The sequence below is a fragment of the Strigops habroptila genome, chromosome 10 (assembly GCF_004027225.2).
Source record: "Strigops habroptila isolate Jane chromosome 10, bStrHab1.2.pri, whole genome shotgun sequence".
Taxonomy (NCBI): Eukaryota; Metazoa; Chordata; class Aves; order Psittaciformes; family Psittacidae; genus Strigops; species Strigops habroptila.
This window is the reverse complement of record NC_046359.1, coordinates 6,864,819-6,890,417: the sequence shown is the minus strand read 5'-3', so window position 1 is coordinate 6,890,417 and position 25,599 is coordinate 6,864,819. Positions and strand designations below refer to the sequence as shown.

General features: G+C 39.1%; 1 protein-coding gene across 5 annotated transcripts in view; it reads left to right on the top strand.

Annotated features, from left to right (window-relative positions):
- The window catches only part of GRM1 (glutamate metabotropic receptor 1), a 172,685-nt gene that overhangs the window by 17,273 nt on the left and 129,813 nt on the right, over positions 1–25,599 (top strand). For all 5 annotated transcript variants that reach the window (XM_030499794.1, XM_030499797.1, XM_030499793.1 and 2 more), the window contains exon 3: positions 20,203–20,452. In XM_030499794.1, coding sequence (XP_030355654.1) covers positions 20,203–20,452 — 250 coding nt within the window. The remainder of the gene's footprint in view (positions 1–20,202; positions 20,453–25,599) is intronic.

Genomic DNA, 25,599 nt, shown 5'->3' with positions numbered 1-25,599 from the left:
AAAAATAATCAAATCTGTCTGAGCTGACCTGCAAACTTAGTTTCCAGACAGGCAAAGAATTTGAAAAAGGCTTTGTAGTCATTACAACCAGATCATAATTAGCCTTATATTATTGTAAGTTATTTTAATCTAAAAATAGAGTTAGCTTTCAACCTCATTCCATTGATGTCAATGGAAGATTTGCCACTGATTTTTGTAGGAAGAAGTTTTGGGTATAATTATTACACAATTTCAATGCAAATGTACATGCATACGAGGAAAATGCACATATATATGAAGAAAGAGGCTTATAAAACAGGGGAGCTGAGGGAAAGCCTGTACATCTTACTAATAGAAACAATATTTCTTCAGTTTGCCTTATTTTTTATGTAGAAAGGTTTCAGGAGTACATTCTGAAAATGTAAATCTTTGTAAAGAATTGCTTCATGGTAATGTACATTTGAATTTCAGTCTCAGAGAAACTTGGCTTTATGCTGCTACTAATTATCTTTGTGGTGACAAAGGGCATTGCTATTTAGAGTAAGGTGAAAAGGATGTTCTCCATACATTTTAATGAACAAGAGGGTGGTGATGATGCACACCTGCAAGCACAGATATTTTACCCTTAATTTCTGCAACTTTGATTTTATTTAGAGCATTTAAGTTCTGCATGCATCAAGGAGTTGTGCTTCACTGCTAATTAGAAATAAACCCAGTAGACAAGAGGGATCCAAATATGTTTCAAAGTTACGTGAAGAAGACAAACAAAAAAAATGGGGATGTTTTACTTTAATTCTGCCTCACCTTGAAATGGTGATTTGCTACACCTCAGCTGTAGAGATAAGTAGTTCATTCATTTATTTATTACTGAAAAAAGTGCTTTGGACAACTGAAAATAAATTATTTCAACATTAAAAAAATATTTTATTTTGGAGCACTCTTAGTAAGATCCAAGGAGGGAAACATGATGGTGGTTCTTATTTTGCATGTTATCTCACTGATCACACTGACTGGAAGAGATTCTGGATCAACTTTTCCTCTGAGAAGATGAGAACAACATTTTGTGAAGTATCACTCTGAAATATTACACTGTTGTATTTTGCAAGAACTTTTTATGTGTTCATTGTTCCAGGTGGTGGGTTGACCCTGCGCAGCGGCCAACCACCCACACAGCCACTCTCTCACTCCTCCCCATTCTGTACCAATGGGACAAGGACAGAAAATAGGAAGAGCAAGAGCAAGAAAACTTGTGTGTCAAGATAAAGACAGCTTAATAGATGCAGGGGGAGAGGGGGAACCAAGTGAAACAACAGAATCTGTTCACTACATCTGACAGGCAGACCAATTCCCAGTCAGCCTCCAAACAATGATCCCCTTGGAAGCCCAGACCCCACTTCCACCTTAGTTTTTATTGCTAGGGCTTTGTCATATAGCATACCTCCTGTCTTTCGACCTGGTTTGAGACAGCCGTCCTGATTGTGTCCCAGTCCAGTTTCCTGCCCATCCCCAGCCTACTCACTGTGAAGTAGAAGGAAGGAAGGGGTAGAGTGGGAAAAAGAGAAAGCCTTGATGCTGCGTGAACACTGTACAGCAATAGCCAAAACATCGGTGTGTTATCAGTGCTGTTTTAGCTACAAATACAAAGCCTGGCCCCATACAGGCTGTTATGAAGAAAGTTAACTCCATTGCAGCCAGATCCAGTAGAGTCCAGCCCAAGAAACTTCGTATTTCAGTGATTAAGTCACTCTTCTGTCTGAAAGATGTAGTTTCTTATCCTCTTATTTGAAAATGAAGCTGCATCGCCCACTTCTCTGATGAGCGCTCTAAATGCTGAACTGCTTGTCTTAAACTTTTATGTCTTCAGAAGCCTTGTTCAATTTGTAATGTTGGCATATTGAAGCTTTCACAACTAACACAGTAGAGATAATAGCATTAGCATTTCAAACTGTAGCTAGCTAGTCAGGTATTTAGAAGTGTAATATTATTTAACCCAGATTTACAGCCCAGTGCACTCTAATGGACAGTTCTCAGTTGGATGCTTCATGCTTATGTAGCCTGGGTATCTGTGTGACCAACCATGCTGACAAGTTATAGGGACATGTTACAGATAAATGACATTTGCTACACTTAAGTTTAAATCTAACTTTATTTTTAAGGTATTCCCAAGTGTTCTAGAAGCTGTGATTTTATGACAACTTCAACTGTTTTGAAATAGGAAGCATATATTAAGAATGCAGAATAGAAGCACTTTTGGTGCCATTTGAGCAGAAGTTTCCCAATATACAGTCCAACTCAAAAGCATGATTGCTCAAGCATCTTCTTTATGGGCTCTCCACATTGTAATTGCATGCGTACACTTAATGCATTTTAAAATCCAGCCTGGTAAGTTCTTTAATACCAATAGTTCTCTTGGAATGTTGTTCTAGAATTTCATTCATTCATTCATTCTACAATTAGAAGCTGCTTAATGCTTTGCTTTTGGTTATTGCTTTGGAGGGTTGTTGGGTTTTTTTTATCCAAGAAGGAGATTTAAGAGATTTAAGCTCACTTTAAGTTCTATCTTTCTGTCTTTCATGATCTTGATGGCTATTCTTTGAAACTTCACCAGTTTTCCAACGTCTTGTAGTACCGGATATTACTGCAGAAGCAGTCATAATGCTTCTTATTTAATAGAATTAAGGTAGTATGATCTTCTGTTACTACAGTATCACACTTATTCACATAACTAAGAAACAATTCTATTATTTTTTTTAGCCACAGCATTACCTTCAGTACTTATTTATTATAATCCCCAAGCCAGTAACTGCATCCCATTATTGAGTCCAAGGTCGTGTATGTGCAGCATTTTTAGTTCCTGAGAGTTTAAATTTATGTGTATATTTAACTGTGTATTTCTTTGTCTATGCCCAGTTTACTGAATCACCTAGATTCAGCTGCATTAGCAGCTTGTTTCCCAATCTTTCTGTCATTTGCAAATGTTATTGGTAATGCTTTTGTATTTTTTTTTTTCAGGTCACTGATTAATTTTAACTAGTAATATCTAAGAACAGATCCTTATGGGACACAATAAAGAGACACACATTCAATGAGTATTCCTGCACTGCAAGTATATATTGAAACCCACCAGCCGGATTTTAACTTATTTCGTGTATGCAATACTGATTCTTACCATTCCAGGCTCATAGCCAAAATGTCATGCAAAATGAAGGTAGATGTCCTGTGGAAATCTGACTGTATTGCATTGACATTATTATTTTTAATAATCAAGCTTGTAAATTCACTGAGAAAAGATATTTTGGATAACTGAATTTAAAAGATCTAGTTTCTACATACACATAACAAATGTCACCTGTTACATCGCCTCACTCCCTTAATTTTTTTCCTACTCTACGTCAGCTCTTGAGTTATTTTGTCCAAAATGGATGTCAGGCTGACAGACCTGTAACTACTCAGGTTAACTCATGTATCCTTTTGAAGTATTGCACAACACTGCCTTTGTTGCAGTCCTCTGGCACTTTACAACTTCCGACAGCTATTAAGAATTATTTCCAGTAACTCAGAGAGCTCATCAGCAGCTTCTGTCTGAAGTTATCTGAACACATCCATTTTAAAATGCCTGCCTTTTGGAGCTACCTCTTGGTTTCCTTCTGAGTTGGAAGGGAAATCACCATTCATCATCACCATCAACACCATCATCGTCATCTGGTATGTATACATTATCTGCCTCTTTCCCAAAATACAGAAGATAAAAACTTACTAAATGCTTCTCCCTCTTCTACAGAATCCCTTCTATCACTGACCCATCATCACTATCTTACATTAGTATCCTTTTCTTTATTTCTTTTCTTTTCTGAAGTTCACAGCTTCTCATGTTTCTCTGTTACCTCTTGGAATCTCATACCTCTGACTGTAGCCAAATGGTGTAATTTCTCTTTTTCCAAGACAGGAAGGCCAGTTCAGATCTAAGCAAAGAATGTGGCTGGCAGGGCTTATTGGGAAATGCAGAGGAAGGCACAGCTCTGCTACCCAGTTTGTCTGTGCTTAGTCTGGCAGGCAGGGCTGGTTGGTGTCACTAAGGGCAACAGATGACATATGAGAGAGTAGCTGCTGCTTCTGCTGTGGGAGTGACAGCTCCCAAGAGTAGTGATCAGGGCTCCATCTCAGGAACTGCCAGAAGCGACCATGCTGCTGCTCTGGAGCTTTCACCCAGTCCTACATCCCAGGGCCTCTCTTCCCTTCTGCTCATGCTTTTGACAGACTTTGAGTCAGCTCCAGTGACAGAGCTCCTGTGTAGCAGATGGCTCTTGCTGTTTGTGTTCAGAAGATGGCAAATCTCTGATGGTATTGCTCAGAAAGTTTGCCCAGTCAACATTTGGGCCACTTGAATCACTGTTGTGCCTTTAGCTGAGCCTAAAGTTGGATTTTCCATTGAAGAAAGTCATATTATGTTTCTCAAGGATAGTAAATATAGCAAATATCTCAGGGGAAATGTCTATTCCCAGTGTAGCCTTATGACGGATCTCAACTCTATGAGAAAAGAAAGAAAACCAGTAATTTGTGATTAAATAAATTTTTTTCACAGCACCCCGTAAGTAAGAGACAAAATAGTTCACTCCCTTCTTGTTGTATATACATACATGAACACACAGAAGTGCTCTGGATGTTTTTCATTGACACGTCGCTTTGTGTTCATTAATCTCTGCAGATATCCTCTCAGATATCCACACAGATATCCACTCAAAATAAAACATTATTTAGGAGGGGAGAACACAACAACTAATCTACTGAAATGAAGTTGTCGAGACAAAAGTAGCTTGAAGAGTTCTCAAGAAATGTTAAGGAAAACAGAAAGCTTTCTGCCTTTGACTTTCTTTGATTTGTTAGATTGGAGTGCAGGCATCGTGTCAGAAGAGCGGCAGTGCTTGTGAGAGAGCATTTATCAAGTGCTAACAAGAGGGTGAAGAGAAATTGAAATGCCGTTCATTAAAAGTGAAGTACTAAATTTTCCACTAATTCATTTTGACAGATGATATTCTGACAGAGTTGACATCTATAACAAAATGTGAATAAAGTGGATGCAATTCAGGAAGTGATGATGTTTCTCCCCCCCCTCCCCCCCCCCAATGATGTCAGTGTAATAGATAATTCAGATTTGGATATTTTTTCTTAAATCTGTTTGTTTCTGATCATAAATACTTTTTGTTATAGGCAGATATCTACCTACAAAAATAGCAAAATCATTAACTTCTTAAATTGTAAGCAAAATGAAGCAATTAATCTGATTAACATTGCCAAGGAAAACTGTAGTGTCAAACTTCTTTTCCCAGGCAATGTGTGATGTGACCTTTTAAAACATCACTTTGTTAGCAGCCTTTGCTGTCTCAGTTGGATTTTTTCCACTGCAAATGCAAGCATTATTTTATATGAAGTGTTGATGAGATTTAACAGAAGATGGAGTGCTTTGGAGGGAAGTCTTGCAAGTTACTGTCTTGTAAAACCTTAGTTACAGCTGTCTTTGGGAAGTAGGGTTGAAAGCAAGGCTGGCAGTCATGTTCCAACAAGATTTTTCAGAGGTACTTCAGCAACATATTTCAGACATAATTATTAGTCATTATGTTTGTCTGCTGGTTATAAAACTCTTATCTGTGTCTGAGAAGTGCCAAATGAAACTCATCACAGCACAATTTAAGCCCTGGTAAAGGTCCTGCTATTCCTGAGCTTTTCTTTAGATGTTTACTATGAGAGTGGTGAGGCAATGGAACAGGTTGGCCAGGGAAGTTGTGGATGCTACATCCCTGGAAGTGTTCAAGGCCAGGCTGGATGTAGCTTTGAGCAACCTAGTCTAGTGGAAGATGTCTCTGTTCATTGCAGGGGGTTGGAACTAGATGATCTTTAAGGTCCCTTCCAACACAAACCGTCCTATGATTCTATGATCTATTCTATAATTCTATATTATGATGCTGCTTTATGCTTCTGTAACACACACTGAGTGAAAGTGATTCCAAGGAAAGCATCAACCACAACTACTTTTAGCAAGCAGTAAAGGGCAAAAGGCTGCAAAGCCACTGCACTACTTAAGAGGCCAATGCATGCTTCCATGAAGAGAGGTGATTCTCACTGGACAGGTGTATGAATAGTATGTCACCAAACTTGGTCTTCGTGCCACTGAGAACCTAGCTAATCAGTTGTCTTTCTGAGTGTGTTTTTTTGCCCACAACTGAATGATGAATAAATTTAGGAAACAGAGAACAGAGAGGACAAAAAGAATCATCAGATACAGTTCCTTTGGCTGCAGACTGCTATGTAATAAGTTATTTTAGAAGGTTCCCATATATTAATTCAGTAAATAAACAGTTTGCCTGGTTTTCTTTCTTTAATAATTGCGGTAAGGTTTCATATGATGTTTTAAGAATACTATCTTTAAATAAGATGTTGCATTTACCTCCAGTAGAGTCTAGCAATTTACATTTTTTATTAGATCCCATTTTGCTTGCTTTCTAATATTTTCATTTTGTTTTTAGCATGTCATATTGGTTTGATATGCCTTCTTTGTAGGCTAAGGAAGTTGCTATAAGACAGTTTGGAAATATTGCCATTCTAAATTGTAAGAATTCTCAGAGGCATTGTATAAGCCTGCAAGCCTCATTTTTTCAGCAGTCAATTGCTTGAGCCTCTGTTTTTAAAAATAAAATCGATAGATATTCATGCCAGTTAATTTCAGGCTCTTTTTTTTTTTTTTTTTAATGGAACACCATTTCAAAGCTTGATTTTAAGTTAATAAAAACTTGAAATTTCTCAAAAAGCACTGACGTAAGATTAGGACAGGCAAACTACTTAGCTAAAAATGGAAATCTTTATGCAAAAATACTATACCAATAGTCATGATCCAAAATATAGCCTTTTCAGGGGTCAGAAAAAAGAATACAATTATATACCTTTCACTTTAACTGACCTTTAGTAGACTTCAAAAGCATCTTTCAGGGCCATTTGTCTTTTTTGATTGCTTGGTAATCTTGCCTTGGCTGTTTCACTCACTAATAAGATGTACTTGATGGTCCTCCAGAGTTCAGTAACGATTTCTGGGTTTTTTCTTAGATTTTCCCACTCTGTACACTGAGAGTTTTTTAAATTAGTTTATCTTAGAAGAGAGAATCAGTTTATCTATCTCCTAGGCTCCCAAAAGCCTATGAGCATACCTGATCAACTATGCATTTTTGCTTTTAAGCATGGTCCCTCTGAACTGCTGTAACTGTCCTGGCAACACAGTCCCCTTGCCTCTGTATAGGTATCAAGCACCCAAAGAATATATAGGGGAATGTTGGAACCAAGAAAGGCAAAAGTTAGAAGATGATGTTTTGCTGATATTTATTAAAATCTCCAAACTTACACATCTTTCATGCCTTGGCCTTTTTCTGCCTCAAGTTGCAAAAGCATTTTTAAAAATATCCAAATTATTAGCCCAAAGTGCCTGGTTTTGCATTTGTGTATGCCTGTAACTCTTGATTCAATCAGTGAAATTGGCATCTTCAAAACAGAGTAGATTTTGGCCTTCACTGTGTCGTTTAGCAAGCTTTACAACAGCATATAAATAGTCAAGTTATCAAAGCTGAAAACTGAGGTCTCCCTAAAGAGTCTCCTTCTCATGGTATGTTAATATGCTTAACCATATGCTTTTCTGATTATATTAAAACCTGGACAGATGTATAAGATTGTAGTTCCTTTGAAAATACCATAGCAATGTGGGATATGTTTTGAAGGATAAAATTAATCTTAGACACAAAATCTCATACACATAAAATACAAAACCTATTTGCTGTTATGAGGAAAGCAGGCCCATAGAAAAGTCTAACAAATGTAGTATATGTTCATACAAATTCTTTCCATGATTTTGACGTTCTTTCTTTGTTGCCAAAGATTTTGCAGGAATGAGCTTGCTCACAGTTGTGCCAGTAATTCCTGTCATCAGGCTGACATTTCAAGAGCAGCCTTCTGCATTTGTACTCTCCCTCCAAAATACATCAAAATCACCACCCCTTATGCAGCCTTATGTGGGGCTGCAGTGATGATGGAAGAGAGGCCATCACATTAACAGAATAAAATCAGGGCCAGACAGCCCTGGACGAGCACCTTTTACTCTCTGTCTGTATGAGAAAGTAACAGCTTGGAACGAGTTGATTTGCATTACTCATGGAAGTTGTGCATATTGCATACATAAGGGACCTTCTTACCTCTTTATTCCTCTGGGTAAGCATCCTAGAGGGGTTTGAGCTGAATCCATAAAGGCAATATGCTGAAATCTGTGACAACAGTTTGTGTATGATTTTATTTATCACTAGCAGTCTTTTCTCGCTCCCTTCCCCACTGATACTTTGTCTGTGCAACCAGGAAGTCTTGAGCTGGTGGCACCAAAGGAAATGAGCAGTGGCTAGTTTCAATATTACCTTCTGAGGCTCCAAACATTTTCAAAGGAGATACAGAAAAATTTTTATTCAGACCATATTTTAAATAACAACACCGTTTGCTGTTTATTGAACACATGGTGAAAAAACAGCAGCATTTTAGAAACAGAGAAATACTGCTGATAATGAAACAGCAAAACGCTTTCTGCGCCATCTAATTCTCCTAGAATGTAGGTGGGATTTTCCTAGTCCCTGAGCATCTCTGTTCTCATGCACAGCTGCAGACGGATTTTTCCTGGCTCCCACAGCTGTGAGATCAGAGCCAGCCATGTTGATGCCACCTTTTGGCTGTTGTTGAGGCTGAAAGCCTTGCTTCTGTGCTGCCAGCAAAACGCCGAAGCCGAGGCGGGTAGGCCACCCAAGTCTTCCACCTGCCATCTCACAGCCTGCTTTGACAGCAGTTAATTACAGTGTTCCTGGGGAGCTCGTACACAGCAAACTGTATAAGCATAGCTGTCTTGTCCTTAGTAGCTGCTGTATTTGGATGTGCTCAATATAGGGAGGTGGGAGCATGCAGGGCTGTGCTCATCTTCCCTGGTGCTTGCAGAGGCTGTGGGTATTTTGTTACTCTTCGACAGAAGCCTGTTCCCTTCCCCCAGCACATCTTTCCCGGAGTGTTTATTGGAGAACTGAGCAGCTGAAGCCAAGCTGGGATGACATGCTCAGGTTCAGATTGTTTCGAGCTGGGAACAGGGGACTGCTGGGACCTTCTGGATGACTGTACAACTTGTGAGTACCCAGATGTCATTTCTCAGGAGCTATCTGTAAGCCATAGGGCTGTGGGCGTGGAGAAAGCAAATTGCAATGCCTGGGAAAAAAACCCAATCTTTCATTCTTTCTCCATGAATTATCTTTTATTCTGTTTCTTAGACAAGCAAAAGGTCCTGCTCTTCTCCCTCCAACAAGCTGTTTTACAGGTTTGGATGTGCTCAATATAGCAGCATTGCATAGATCTCCCCAGGGATGCATGATGCGTGAAGAACCACATTAGGAGTGCTGCAAGGGTCTCTCACTTCTAAGGCCTCCCCCATTCGGTCCAGAGGGTTCAGAAGGTGATCTGGGAGCTCTCCTGGGTGCAGATGTGGGTGCAGGAGGGCTCGGCCTGTCCGAGGCGTTGTCGTTGGGGTGCAGCCTGGCAAGGCTCTACAGATGCAAACTGCCACACTTGGTCAGCGTGCAACACAGTGGTGGATGGAGTAGGTCAATCTTGGCTTGTGAGGTCAAATAACAGTTGCCAACTGTTTTGTGAGATAGTTTTGTGATGGTTGTGACAGTTTTGTTCTTTCTAGGCTTGGCTAACTCTATAATGCTTATGCTCAGTCCAAGTTTATGCTTCTGTAGCTTAGTGGCAATTCAGAGAAGAGAAGATGAATTCTTAAGTGCTTTACAATAGCTCGTGTTTCTGGGCTTCTCACTGTGTCCTACTTGCATTTAGCCATTTTGTTTTCTGTCTCACAAGTCTGCCCTTCTAAAGTTCACTTTTTTATATTACATCTGTGGAAGCTACGCAAAGTAAATTAATAGTTTGTTCTTTGCTTGTGGTAATCCAGCTTTTACATTAATTAGCTCCACCTGGATTCTCAGGTTTCAGTTCTGTTTTCATCTGCAGGTAGCCTGTGGGGAAATGTATTTCAAATGTTTCACCAACCAGCACCCGATATGTCTTTTTTAACATTGTGTAATTCAAACATTTATATTGCATTAATACTTGAGGTTATGAACTCAATTGGAAATGCCGGCATGAATATCTCAGCTCAACTTTATTGCTGAGAGGACCATTCAAAATTAGAATTTTTTGTTTGTTTTGTTTTGGATTTATTTCTATCAGTCTCAGATCCTACAAACACTTGTGCTCTGTATTTAACTTTTCTGCTCTAAGTCTTTTAAAGCATCATTGTGAGTAGTCAAGTCACCATCTGTGACAGTGTTTGCAGAACTGGGACTTCAGCTTAGGGGTGATTGGAAATATTTTGACTAAATGCTTCTTGGAGGGGGGCTGTTACTGAAAATATATTTATAAAGCTAAATTCAATATTTTTGAAACCATTGAGTTTGTAAAAATGAAAAGCTTCTGTTTAGGTACATTTTATTTTTGCTTATGCGTACCAGCTCTCTTTTCCCAGGCCTTGTTCTTAAATTGTTAAAAGTGTGGTTTTGTTCTTATCTCTAGATTTCAGATGTAGCATCTAAACCTTTGTTGCTTTTTTTCTTCTTGTATAAATCCAAGAGGCAGAATTGTTTCGTATGTTATTCTGTGTTTCTTCCAGCTGTGATGATATAATCGATTACAAATGATTGGTCATCATAGTAAAAATCAAAAGTAGGCTGTGAGTGAGGGTAGACAGTTCAGGTAATATTAAGAAATTATATTTATTTTCACCAAAATCTAGGCAAACAAGTCACTGTCTTTCTAAAACAGATTTAAATTGAAACACAATTCTTTCTAAAATCACATATTTTTCTTCTGAATTATAAGATTACAATATCCAGGGATATTGATAAAGCATACAGCAAGAAGTCTATTTTCTCATTTGCAACAAAACCTAGAAGTTTAATCTATTTAGATGGACAGTTTCTCTGGTGATGGATACACTATGATTAGGTGTAGTGTTCTAGAGAGAAGGCTAAAATTTGTTACTTAGACGTTATTCCAAACCTGATGTAATTCACATCTAGAGCTGTGGCTCAATAAACAGAAAGTATTGGTGTCTAAAAATTGTATAAGCCAAAATTGCCCTAAGGACCATGAAGATTTAGCTCTGAGGTTATAGTTCAGGTCAGTTGCTTTTTGGATATTTGTTTCATTCATGTGCATAAACAGACAGTAAGAAATAAACTGTAATAGTTTCCTTAGCCCTTTTAAAAATTAGTCACTGAAATCAAGTACTTCAGTGGGAATAGATCTGAGCACTAATTTCTCTTTAATGAGAAAATGAGTATAAAATACACTTTAAAAAGCAATCTAATTTCTAATATACTTTACAGGTACCTCCTAAAGCCATTAATAATGTAGGTTATTGGGAAGTATTCATAATCTTGCTGACTCTTTATGGAGTATCTCATGATACTTGGTCTTGTAAATCCAGCCCATGAAAACATGGTTTATGGGTATCTTGGTTCACAAGAATAAAATAGCCATTTTTAACTCTCAAAATTGTAGGGAAAGGTCAGAAACTGATCACTCTGTGCCCTTAGGTTTGGAAACCAGATAACCATAGAAATATGTTTTTAAACTTCCATTCATCCCATTGCGTTCAAACCTTCATTCATAGTACAGTAATTGTGTGCAAGATTTTTGCTCAAGGTTGGCATTGATGTTTGAAGTCTTGTTCTTGAAATGTGAGCTAACCTAATTGCATAATTGCCAAAGCATGAGCAGAAATGAACATCTACTTATTCCTTCTTTTTGAAATGCCTGGTCGTATAAAAAAAAAAAAGAGACTATTGTTCTCCTACTTTGATGTCCTTTCTGGGTATTCTAGCTATAGCTATTTTTGTAAATGATTTTACTAACCCTAATATTCATAGCAAGCTTAAAAAGAGCCGGAGATTATTCTTAGGAGTGTCAAAACTTTATTCTATGTTTACTTTCTCCAACCTCATCAAGAAACATAAAAAAATTTGTGATCCTTTGTTCAACCAATGCCACCCAAGGTGACTAGCCAACAGTTAATGTTAGGCATCACTAGATTATTTTTAATACATTCTGAAGAAAACTAGAAGCTGCTTACTGATAAGTCATGAACAGAAAGACAAAGTTCTGCAAGTAAATTTGTTACAAGTACTGTAGATCAGGCAGGGATGGAGCTGAAATTGTTCCATTGGAACATAAGACTCTAAAACTCCTTGTTAGACACATAATAAATAAGCATCGGGTGTAGTCTTTGAATACATTTAGGAAAAAAACCATAGGCATAAGACCACATTTTGACATTTCTCTTATTAGGGAAGTGTCATTTAGCACCAATTCTCTCATTACTTCAGGACTGACTTCACCTGTGCTTGTATTTCTGAGAAGAACATCAATTAGTGGTTCAAGATGATGCACCTGCCTCAATCAGGATGAAGGCTTAAATATAACCATTTTAGTCAGCAGCAGAATTTTACTTTTGTTTGGGTCTTCTTTGCTGAGGTAATACATCGCTATGGTAAGCTGTTAGCAAAATATGCATACTTTGTAATTAATGACAAAAAGTAAACTAGCATTTAGTAAAATAATGTGAATTTTCTTGTTTGAAATACAGTTTCATTTCTCTGGAAAGCTGGATTATAGTAGGAATAGTGTATTGTTTATTGGCTGTAACGATCACCTAAATTCACCCTTTAATTTTCTGGTTTTATTTTCTCCCTTGTACTCAGTTTTACTCAATTCAGAAAACCAAAGACTAGCCTGGTCTCAACAGCATGCTTTCTGCATTTCTAGAAGGGCCTTAAGTTTTGAAGAAAATAGGCTGTAAGCACAGATGTCAGAGGTCTGTGCTGTGTACTAAGGATGACTCAGTTCATTCATTTAACACATCCCTCTGGCGTTCATAAGGCTAGAGTGCAGTTGCTTGGAAATCTCCGGCTAACAGAAAACTTTGCTTTAAAATAAAAGCTTAAGAGAAGACAGTGTTTACAGTGCTATTTTATTTTCTAATAATGAGTTGCCCTCTTCATAATTAAAGGACAATGAGGCCTCCACCCAATGCAAAGTCTCTCCAGTGATGAAAAATAACAAGGGGAAAATATAAGCGAAGTGCTTGCATAGAGCCATGAGCTGGCCTGGGAGACATGCTGGTGGTGGTGAGGAGGTCTGTGGTAACCTACAGGTGGTAGCAGGCTAAAAGCAACTTTAGAACTGAGTTGCTGGGTCGCTGGTCCTGATCCAAGCAACTGGGAGCAGTGGACAATTTAGCTGGTCTCCAGGAGAGGAATACCTGTAGTGAGTACCTGTGATGTTCAACCTGTATTAGACTGTCCTTAGGGGTCAATGTTGGCAAGATTTATTTCTCTCTTCTGTACAGCCACTGTACTTAGAGAAATTGAAATAGCCACTTCAACATTCTTTGTAAAGGGATTTTTTTCTTTTGCTCATGTATCTGCAAACTACTTACAATAAAACAAGAGGTAGAGTTTTCCTTTTAAGCTTTACAGTTAGACTGGGATTTTAGGTCAACCAAATTTTTTTCTTTTGGTATTTTTATTACTGTTTTGTCCTGAGTGATAACAAAACTGGAGCCCATGTCTGTGTAGAATTCTTATTGTGGTCAGTCCTTTAGAGTTTGTGAAGGCTCTCATAGCCTAACTTTTCTGATTTGAAGTTGTGCCTTAAAAACACCAGAGGTGAGATATACTGAGTGAAGAAAGAAAATGGTGTTGAGAAAGCTATCTGAACTCTGAAAAGAAAGTATGTGGTAAAGGGCTTTAGGTGGCAAAGTCAACATTAAGTGAAGAGGGTTCATTGAAAAAGGGAACAAATCCTCTTTGGAATAACTGGTAAAATGTAGCGCTTCCTGATATCAGTGTAGTTTCAGCCTTGAAAAAGATACTCTAGGGAAACATGGAAGTGTTTGATCTTTTCCACGCTGACAGAAAAGTCTGGCAGAGGAGGGATGGTGTCAGTTCAATGGTCCTGGAAGCTGTGTTCCAGCAGAGTAGCTTTCTATGAGTATAGGGTTTATGCTTGGGGTATACCGAAGTAACACACATGGGCAGATCCATTTCTACAGCTTCTATTTTTTTGTTAGGCTGCTACATTCAGGGAATAAACATGGACTTTGGCTTTTATTTTTAGCTGTCCCAATCAAATGTGTGGACAAATGGATGTAAGTGATTGAATTACTATAATTTAGACAGTGACTGCTTGTTATCTGAGACACATTAGCTGATTATGCATGTGCTCCCAATCTACTATTAGCATACGAGTTTAAATCTGATGGGTGAACTTTTTAATTTTAGTTTGCAATGGACTAAGATTATGTACGTGACTATATAGCATGGTTTATCTACTACGTTAAAATGTGATAACTTGATGATTTTCTTGTTAACTGTCCCTATTCAAAGATACCCTTGTGGCATATGGAAATGTAGGATATTATGGGAAAGAAAACTGCCATTTTTTCTTGTCTTCTTTCTTTTTTTTTCTGCTCAGTGGTCCAAAATCTTCCAGTCTTCCCAGACTTGTATTTGACAATTGTACAGTTACTGTTATATTTAATATTATTGCTATTTTTTACAAATTAGTTATTGGAACATGCCAGGAAGTAACTTAATAGTCAGATCATGTCCTTGCTCTGCTCTTCCCAAATAATATGCCTTTGCAGTAGAGAAGCTTTTGAGTAGTTATTCCTCGCTGTTATGTCATGTGGTCCTCCTGTTCTCCTCTCATTTTCTTCACAACAAAAAGCAGTTAATTAGCTGAGGAAGAGATGTGAATCAATAGTGAACACTGAAACAAACTTCATACCTCCAGCAATATATCTACAAGCTTGGGAGAGGTGAATAAACAAATCATAATGTTGAGAGAGAAAAGAGGAGAACAGGGAATAGTTTCTCACTTGTTATTTGTGAAAAGGAGGACCTTACTGCAGTACAACTTGCCTTTGTAGTACCCTGCAGTGAAGCTAGATTTTGCAATTGTCTTACCGGTGCGCTTCCTTTGCTGTATGTTTGCAGGGTATATGTTCTTTTGTGTTCACCTTTCATCTAGATTGTGGTTACTGCTGCTGTTTAGAGGAAAAATGCAGCAAATAAACCCCTGATGGCAAAGAATAGGTGACCTCACCTGAAGATATTGCTTATGGCCCGCTTAGGTGAATTGTCTCTTGCTCCCGGTCATTTAGTATTTAAGAACATTCTTCCAGGCACAACCCTCTGCTGTGGCTTGTTGCTGGCCTGGTGTGTGTGTGTCTCTAAAGGGTTTTAGCAAAAAGTAGTTTCTACTGACACTGAAGGCAGAGTGAGAGAGAACAGTCTCAGTCTTTCTTCTTTATAGTTTTCTTTCTCTTCAAGGGTTTTTTTGTTTTGTTTTTTTTTAACAGGTGCTAGCCTATATTTCAAGGGGATGTGCTCTGCAGCACAGATTTGAACGATTCGTATTTCCTTATGCTGCTCCACATATCTATCTTTGAATGAAATCAGACATTGATGTATGTGGGACATGCTGTTTTGGTTATAACAGCACCTTCTGTCATGTGGTTTGGGAAGACTCACACTCTGTGCATCCATTAAGATGACAATCTCCAGGCTTCTTATAAGCACTTCATTGCTGAGGTTACATTTCTGCTTCATTTCATAAACGAAAAATAAGTGGTTCTCTTGATGAAGAGAATGGCCGTAAATTTGTAAACCAGCTACAATGCTAAGAAAAGTATAAACCTTCTAGATGGAGCTCATGGGTTCTGCTTCCCATGCTGCTCAAGTGTTAATACAAGCAAATAGTGTTACTGCCCGTCTATCTGTGGCATAAATGTAATGCTTACTGTCTCACAAGAGCAATTTACGAAGCTGAAGTTAGGATAATTTCTTCTTTTGTCCGTCCTCTGTTGATGAAGATAACATCTTTGATTTTTACTACAGCATCTTGATGTTTTTGTTAAGATATTTAATGCACAGAATGCAATAAGTGGGAATAATTCCAACAATATGTAGCTCTCACCAGCATCTTTAGATATGTGAATCCCTCTCAGGAATGGCCTTATCTAGGATTTTTACAGTGGTGAAGCAAAGCTGTCTTTGGCACTGAGAGGAGTGTCATAAAAATCCTCTTAGTAAAATTACAGCCATGACAGGGTTAGAATTTACCTTTATGCTGCTGTACAGACTCTGCTTGAAGCATGTAAGGAAAATGTCTGGTTCTCTGGATACGGTGCAAGTTGAACAGAGCTAGTGGAAAAAAAAAGAAAATAATTAAAAATTAGCACAGTACTGTGGGGCTTAAGGTCTATCAGTGGCTCACCTAGTTTTGGTTACATGTCAGAATTAAAATCAGTTATTAGTAGCCTCGCAATAACAAATACTTCTGCTTTTCACAGGTGATCCTTGTAACAAAAAGCAGTTGCAAATAAGATTGGATCTTTTCTTTCTTGGATCTTTGGATCCTTCTTTCAAAGGAAAAGTGGTCCTCAGCCCATGGCTCTGTTGTAACTCTTCACTGACTACCATCTCGTGTAGATTTCTTGCATTACACACTTCCCCTCTTAGCTATTGCATGCATGTGGATTGAAATGGATGTACCCACCAAGCTGGTACAGATGGATATGTTCTTGGCTGTTGCACAGAATTAATTAGTGTTTCCTATTCTATATATGCTGTTACATTGTGCATGCCCCGGTAGCTGTGTGTGTTGAACAATATATCTAACATCTGTCACATGATCATTTTCTCCCTTATCCTTTCCCCTGGAGGGAGGAAGGTGTGCAGCGTGCTGTCCCACTTTGGGAATGTGGCAAACAGACTCTGAGAGGACCTCCTGGCTTGTCAAGTCTTGTCTCTGTCTGTCAGACATCTATGTTACATAATGCTCCTGTGAGCTGAGCAAGATACAGCCAAACACCAGATTTCTTTCTCTGTGCTGCTATTGGAAAACTGTTCCACTGCTTTCATATAAGGGTTAGAAAGCTTTCATTTTCAGCTTCAGATTGTTTCTGCCCTGGTTTTTTGCTTATCTCGTGTTGATATTGTTCTTGATCTTAATTAGCTGTTTTCCTTTTAGGCTCTTTATCACACAGAACCTATAGGCAACAATTTTACTTTCTCTTATATATTTTGGTAGGCTGCTGTACTGTTAGTACAGGTGTGACTATGTTTGAGAACTGTTATTCCATCAAAATTAAAGCTGAGACAAATCATTCCAAGTGGATTTAACTTTATATTTCTTGAAATCATGAGCTTGAATTATAGTAGAGTTAGTGCTGTACTGATATATGAGAAAATCCCATCCTACCTTAATATATTTTGGTAGGAAACATACTACATTTATTTTCTGATATGCATTGCCTAAGCATCTAAGAAGACACAGTTTAGTTCCCCTGGCTCACATTAGGCGAGACTTTAAGAATAATCCTACTGGTTTCAGATAAGTCTGTGTTGAATAAAGTTCCCCACAAAATTGGGAAATATATATCCTAATTTCCTTCCAAAGCATAAGATGCTTGCTAACAGCAAGTCAGCAATGAGGCTGTCTTGTCTCAATCTGGGACCTGAGGTGAGTCATAAAAGCAGTATGGCTCAAACTGCCCAGCTTCAGGTCCTGGGGTAAATCCCTTGGTGACTGCAAGTTATGGCCTATAAATATATGGAAATGTCTCCACCTGTGTCTTTCTCTGCATATGAAGGGACCTTGACATGCTTGTGAGGTGGGCCGATGCCAACCTTATGAAGTTTAACTAAGCCAAGTGTGAGGTCCTACACCTGGGTTGGGGCAATCCCAGGCACTGCTACAGGTTGAGCAGAGAAGAGATTCAGAGCAGCCCTGCAGAGAAAGACTTGGGGGTGTTGGTTATGAGAAGCTTAACATGAGCCGGCAGTGTGCGCTTGCAGCCCAGAAAGCCAACCGTATCCTGGGCTGCATCAAAAGAAGCGTGACCAGCAGGTCGAAGAAGGTGATCCTGCCCCTCTACTCTGCTCTTGTGAGGCCTCACTTGGAGTACTGCGTACAGTTCTGGTGTCCTCAACATAAAAAGGACATGGAGCTGTTGGAGCAAGTCCAGAGGAGGGCCACGAGGATGATAAGAGGGCTGGAGCACCTCCTGTATGAAGACAGGCTGAGAGAGTTGGGGCTGTTCAGCCTGGAGAAGAGAAGGCTGCGTGGACACCTCATAGCAGCCTTCCAGTGTCTGAAAGGGGCCTATAAGGATGCTGGGGAGGGACTCTTCCTTAGGGACTGTAGTGGTAAGACAGGGGGTAATGGCTTCAAACTTAAACAGGGGAAGTTTAGGTTAGGTATAAGGAAGAAGTTCTTTACAGTGAGGGTGGTGAAGCACTGGAATGGGTTGCCCAGGGAGGTTGTGGATGCTCCATCCCTGGCGGTGTTCAAGGCCAGGTTGGACAGAGCCTTGGGCCACATGGTTTAGTGCGAGGTGTCCCTGCCCATGGCAGGGGGGTTGGAACTGGATGATCTTAAGGTCCTTTCCAACCCTTACTATTCTATGATTCTATACAAGGCCACATCATTTACCCAAGTACAGGGTCATGCAATGGGGCTGCAGTTCTGAGCCCACAGTGGGGGCTGGGGGATGGTGTGTTCCCACTAGGCACAGCTCTTCCTCTCTTTTCCCCTCCATGAACCCACGCAGGGCCATGGCATTGCTCCCAGTCTGGGGTATGTCTGGCTCTCAGACAAAAAAGCAGACTGACCTGCTTGCTGTATCTGGTGTCAAGTCACAGACTGGAAAAGAGGCTATTTTGCTGTGCTGTAAATTTGTGAGAAACTAGGGCAGTTTACTGCAAAAGGCTGTGGAACTTGAGTTTTGTGTTTGACGCTACATCTGGCGGGTTTGGCTGCATTCTAGTATGACTATGGCTGTCATAGTTTGATCTGTGGTAAATGATGCGCATATCTGGAAAACTGCACTTATTTCTACTGGATTAATAAAGAATGCCTGAGCTGTCTTTTGCTGAATTTTCTCACTGGTGGCTGAACCTTTTGAGGAGTTGGATTTTTTGGGGTGTTTTCGTTTTGTTTTGTTTTTTGTTTGTTTTTGTGGACAAAGTTAGGCTGATTCAGAAGTCTTCCTCTTTGCAATTGGCTATTTCACACTGTCTCTGCAAAGGGGGAAGATGGACCTCTTCAGTCACCCCTTGCTTGCAAAGGTCTGAGTCTAGAAGTGATCAGCATATCTGATGTTATTCCCTCAATAAATTAGGCAAACATTACAGGTGTGAATAGCATAAAATTAATGCTTCTCTTTTTGAACCTTTTCCTGTTGCTTTTAATAGATGCTTATTTGTAATCCATCTGCTCCTCTTGCCTGATTGATGTTCATCATAAATCCTGTGCTCATGGCAGGCATAAAATATTCAAAAAAACCATGAGATTTCACCTGTCTCCATAGCTGAAGGCAGTTTGAGTTTTTTTAAAGCTGTTGATTTAGCTTCCTAAATATATGCATAGAAAAGTGAAGGGAATTTGAGAATTGGCTTTGATATTGTCTGAACCATGAAGTTCAAATATTTCTTCTTTAGGAAGAGTTATTTCTGAAGTTCTTCCAGATAGATAATGTTTCTCTTATTCCAAGAGAATCATGAAGCCTAAATTTTAACTGTCATGAATGCTGGTCAGCCGAATTAGTGTAAGTGGCTTTAAAAATGGTACCAGATCAGTGTGTTTTAAATTTAGATCCATCTTTCCTTCATTTTTATGAGCATGTGGTACAGCATGGTTTGGAATGACAGCCTTTTTTCTCTTTACTGTGACTGTTCTCCTGGACTAGCGCAACTATGATTTTTGCCATAGAAATGTTAATAAAACTTAATTCTCACTGTCTGAGCTGTCTTTGTCCCCTTTTCTACCTATCCATCCCTTGTTTGTTTTTAATATCCACTGGTAAATCAATGTAACTTGCAGTCTCCAGGTCAGTTGAGATCCACTGATACATGGATATCTTGTTGTTCCACTGAACTCTGAGTATGTTCACTTTGGTGGATCTCCTTTGCTCTTCCTTCTGTGAATGTTAGGGTTTGTTTGTTTGGGTTTTTTTGAGGAAAACTACCTGTTTCCCATCACAGCCCCCCTTAACTGGTTAAATGCATGATATAAGTCTGTTTATTTTTTTTTAAACAGGGAATTACGGGGAAAGTGGAATGGAAGCCTTCAAAGAGCTGGCTGCCCAAGAGGGTCTCTGCATTGCTCACTCTGACAAGATTTACAGCAACGCTGGGGAAAAGAGCTTTGATCGCCTGCTACGCAAGCTGAGGGAAAGGTTGCCCAAGGCTAGAGTGGTGGTTTGCTTCTGCGAGGGAATGACAGTGAGGGGGATCCTCATCGCCATGAGGCGCCTTGGAGTGCTTGGGGAGTTCCTGCTGATTGGAAGGTAAGGCTCCGAGTATGACTTCTCTGCCTGTCCTCTCTCTTTTGCCCTGCAGGCAGTCCCTTCATTTCAGAACCATGCCACTCAAACTGCCTGCAATTTCCTTGTTCTCTTGCCCAAGGAATGAAAAGAAGTGGCAAGATGGTAGAGCAGATCTTGGGAAAGGGATGTGCAGATGTGTTCCAGCTTAATCAGTGGTGTTAACTTTTGCTGAAGTAAATGTTAATTACTAACACTTCTATATGGATGTATGACATTAGTGCTGTTGTGCTTTTGCACACTCTAGAGGAATGTTTCATGCACAGATTTTAGAACCAAAGTAGGGATTGAAGAATTCTGGTTTCAGAATGTGATCTGGAAGTGTGATGTGTGAGACAATTTCATGTGTTTCACTAACGGTGTCTCCTGGTCATTTGAAACCCCAAATTATTGAATGGTTTGGATTACTTGAACTTTTTTCCAGTCTTGTGATTACAACCTGGCATTTTCAGTTGTACGATTTATTCTGGTCTTTGCTGTTGAAAGCCAAAGCACTGATATTATGCAGACTTGTTTGTTTTTGAAAACATCAGACTTGCTGATGGCCAAGTCAGTATGTATGTGTATTTTTATATTACCAGAACAACAGTGCAGATGTGTATTGGGGAGGCAAAGGCTGTCTTTATGAGAGCGGTTGCTTTTTAGTTCTAGGTTTATCTTTGTAGATATTCACTGAAATATGGTCATTTTAGTTCTATCACATATAGTATATCCACATTTCCATTTTTGTGATGGTTCATATTTGAGTCTTCTTTGACCTTCACCTTGATTTTTGCAATGTCTTTATGTCTGTATTTTTCTTTTGATTAATATTGCTCAAATTATGAGGACTGATATTTTGTCTTCTCTGCTAGATTGATAACGTCTTTCTTTTAATCCTTCTATTTACTCTTCTTTAGTATTTATTTTTTGAACACCGTTCCTTCAAGGCCATTGACAATTGTCTCCCTATTTAGCTTCTGTTGCCTTTTTATTCTGTTGTCATTCTGATCTATCAGACTTCTTTTTGTCTCTTTTTTTTCCCCAAAAGTCTTTGTGTCTGACATTGTCATCACTGGGATGCTCTCCTTTTGCTCTGTGCTATAATATTGGTCTTTCCCTGATTGTATTGCTCCTCAAACTCCACAATTGTGTTTTTTAAAAGTCAGATAGCTAATCTCGCCTAAGTAATTATCCGAAAGCAATCAATGGTTCTCCTTTCATTGTTTATTTTTGTTGCAGTTTTGGATTGCAATCTATTTGGAGCAGAAGCTGTATCTCTAGGAGGCTGTGTAGATAAGATGTAGCACATTTGGAAAACCATCAGCATTAAAATAAAACCAATAAGGCAATATTAAGAATAGTATTATGTTCTAGACTTGTGCCTGTGCTTTACATCTGCATCATTCAATACACATAATTTGAAATTAATAATGGAATGTTTCAGGACTGGCATGTACTAAGTATGTTTTTTCAGTGAACAGAAGAAATGAACTATAACAAAATCAGTCTGGGTGAAGGCATCCATGGTCTTTTTGTAAATGTCTTGTAGCTTTCAGCAATGCTGTGCTGCTGCCTTGTATTGTCACTCTGTAGTGGTGTCTTATTGTTCACCTGATTTTTGGTGCTCCCTCTTGTCACTGTCCATACATAGAGCCAAAGGAAAACAGTCTCCTACATTAAGCACAAAACCTAGGTACTTTGGTGGTACAAACCTTAGTTTCCTATTAGGCCATTTACTTGATCGCATACTCTGCACATGTGTGGAACATTTCAGCTTGAAAGTTTGAATAGAATCTTTTATCAAGCATTATGCTGCTCTATTTAGTTCGATTGTTTGAGAAGCCTCTCAGAATCTGTCCAGCAGCATTACTTTGAGCTTTTTGTCAGAAATTCTCATCTGTTAAATGCTAATAATGGAATTTCTGTGGAAATCACAATGCATTTTTCAGGTAGGTTTTCACATACTCTTCTTTTATGCTGGTAATTGAGTATGGAAGACTCCTTTTTAGGGCTGGGTGTAAAACAGGCCGGCTATTGCTTTGTATTGTCTGGATTATGCCCAACAGCTGGTTGAAATAAAACATATTCTAGGGCTTGCACATGTTTTATATATGCTTGCAGAACTAGAAGCAAAGACCTTTTCTTTGAGTTGCTTTAATTGATTTTTAAGAAGTGGCAAATTTAGCAAACTTACTCATAAGTTCACCACAGTGAAACTGCAGTGCTGTGAATTTGGTCATCTGTATACAAGGAGGAACCAAGGCATGCATTAACAGTGCTCTGACATGCTGTTTAGTCTTTTTTTTATACAAGAACCCAGCTAAGCAAAAAACCAAAAGCCTTTTAAGAGCATTCTTTTAATCAAGGGAAGTAGGAGTGAATGTGAAATCAGGATTTTTTTTTTTTTTTTTTTTGTAATAATGAGCTAAACAAAGCCTTTAATTTACCAACAGATTTATTATCAGCCACATTGTATCAACCCCTTACTCTGCTCTGACTCACTGAGAAGAGGAAGCCTTTACAAAGGGACACCTGGCTAAATAGCTCTCTTCCTGCTCTATCTGCAATATTGCTGTTGATCAAAGCAGACAGAAAAAGTTTAACTTAATTAAATTCAAGGTATCAGAGAGAGCTGAGAAATAAGTTTGACTTCTATTTAATTTGGGAATGATATATTGGAAATTGTGGCGGATTACATTGGGCCAGGACTGGGTCATCGGATACTGGAGATTTTCTGGGGTGGTCTGACTCAGGCATGGAGTTAGGACCCTGTTTGTGCTGTATCTAAGCAAGTATTCCCAAATTTGGACTGGAGGTCTAACTAGAAGTTCGGTCTCCTTGCTACTGGAAATGGGAATCTGTTGTATTAGTGAGAAGAAAAGGAATTTCTGAATCTGGAGGTAAGCTGTGATTAAGACAGGACAGAAAAGAGGTTACAATCCTGCCTAAGGGACAATGGCAGATGTTCTGAAATTGTTAGTGTCCAAATGTAGTGGAGAGTTCAGCGAGAAAATTTATTAAGCTATGAAAGTAAGGATGATAAAGCTTTAAAAAGTGGCTGTTAATCAAAGGGAAAGAAGGCAAGAACTGATCATGGCTTTGTATTGAAACAATGATTGGAATGGTATTGGAGTAACCAAATACTAAAATTATGCTAAGAAAATAAACTGTACTCTTAAGGGAAATGAGGTGATAGCTCTTTCAACAGCAATTAGTTTTGATGTGAATATATTAGGAAGAAAGATGCTCAACATCATGTGTCTAATCATGTTTATGCAGGCCACTGGGTTTTATATTACTTAATAAGCATCAATTAAGTTTTGTCAGAATCTTGCAAGATGGGTGAATCTTTTCTCTATCCCTTGGGATGACACATCAGGACAAGGCATGTAACTGACTTTCCAGCATCTGTGTGCATAATGGAAAGCAAGTGAAATACACAAATGAAACCCCTAGTTTACTCTGAGATCATTGGAGAGGAGACATGCTAGATAGCTGGAAGTGAAAATGGTCTTTTGTAATTTGACAATCTCTCAGACTCTTACATACAATGGTTTGTATGAGGAACTTTAGGAAGAAAAGCTATATTGCTGCACATGCTGATTTTCAATGTAACAGTTGGTAATGGAGTATGTACCTCTTTACTTCCATAGACTTTCCAGTATTTTATGGTCTCCATCAATATTGCTCTAGGGGCTGTTGAAGAACTGTGAATTTTAAGTGTTGGTAGGTGTTGGTTCACCTCTTCTGAAAGTTTGGACACTTGGCAGTGAACTTACAGTTGGATTCTCTGCTGTGAACATAGTGCACGAGTCAGTTCTTTTTCATTATCTAATAAAATCCTTTTCGCATAGGGTGTCAGAGCTTTCAGGATGCACAGTGTAACGCAATTTTTCCTAACTGCCTTCCCTTCACAAGTCAGTATTAATGATGGTGGTTTTGGCATTTAACTTCACATTTTCTACAATATTGACAAGGCATTGTCCATGTAAGCTCTTCGGTCTTATCTGACGTTGTTGGAGGTGTGGAACCTGATTTCACTCAGGTGTAAAGTTAAACAACTTGTTGGTGAGTTGAGAGAGAAACATGCCCTGGTACGATCAGTCCCTGGATGGCAGGGTGTGTGGGAGGATTTGGGCAGGTTCCAAGGGCAGTTATCATCTTCCAAAGCCTGGGATTCTCTGCCTGAACAGACATGTAATACCATTAAATTGGTGCACTACTTGACGGAAGAGTGCCTTGCCTACCTGAATAAGACCCATCAGTTACTAGCACTGCGACTACTGGGCACCTGTTCAGCTTCATTAGAGCAGAGGAAGGAGGGCCTCTACGTCTGAGGACAGGGACCCAAATCTTATCTGCAGTAATGACCCTAGTAGTCAAAAAGGAAAACTGGAAGCAGAACTTGACAGGTCCATGGCATCAATTAGTAAGGGAGGAGGAAGAGTGTGATCAGGAAGCTGGTCCTTCAGCAAGGAAACGGGAGAAGTAGGTGACAGAAGTCACTCTAGGCAGAAATCACCAGGTCCTTGAGTGAACTTTGAGATATGTGGAAAGATTATGTCTGCCAGTCAGGTGAATCGATCACTGCCTGGTTGCTCAGATGCTGGGATACTGAGGCTGACAGTCAGGAATTGGAAGGTAAGAAAGCCAGAAGTTGTGATACCTAGTGGGGGACTGGGGAATAGACAAAGAAATTGGAAGAGGTGCAGCAACCCAAAACCTCTGTAGGTGGCTTCTGTTGAGCGTGAAGGCAAGGTATCTCCTCAAGGATGATCTTGTGAATTTCTGAGGGAGGTAGACCACTGTGGAGAAAGGTGTCACTTTAATTTATCTTTGTTTCTCGCTATCCAAATCTATTTTAATTGGCAATAAATTGAATTAATTTGCCCCAAGTTGAGTCTCTTTTGCCTGTGATGGTAACCGTTCAGCAATCTCCTTGTCTTTGTTTTGACCCATGAGATTTTTCATTCTATTTTCAACCCCTGTCCTGTCGAATGGGGGTATTGGGCAAGTGGCTGGGTGGGCATTTGGCTGTTCCCAGTGCTCATACATTACCTACAAATTGACTGAGAGTATTCTGCTGCTAGACTGGGATGTTTTTTAAAAAGAAGGTGAACATCAAAGGA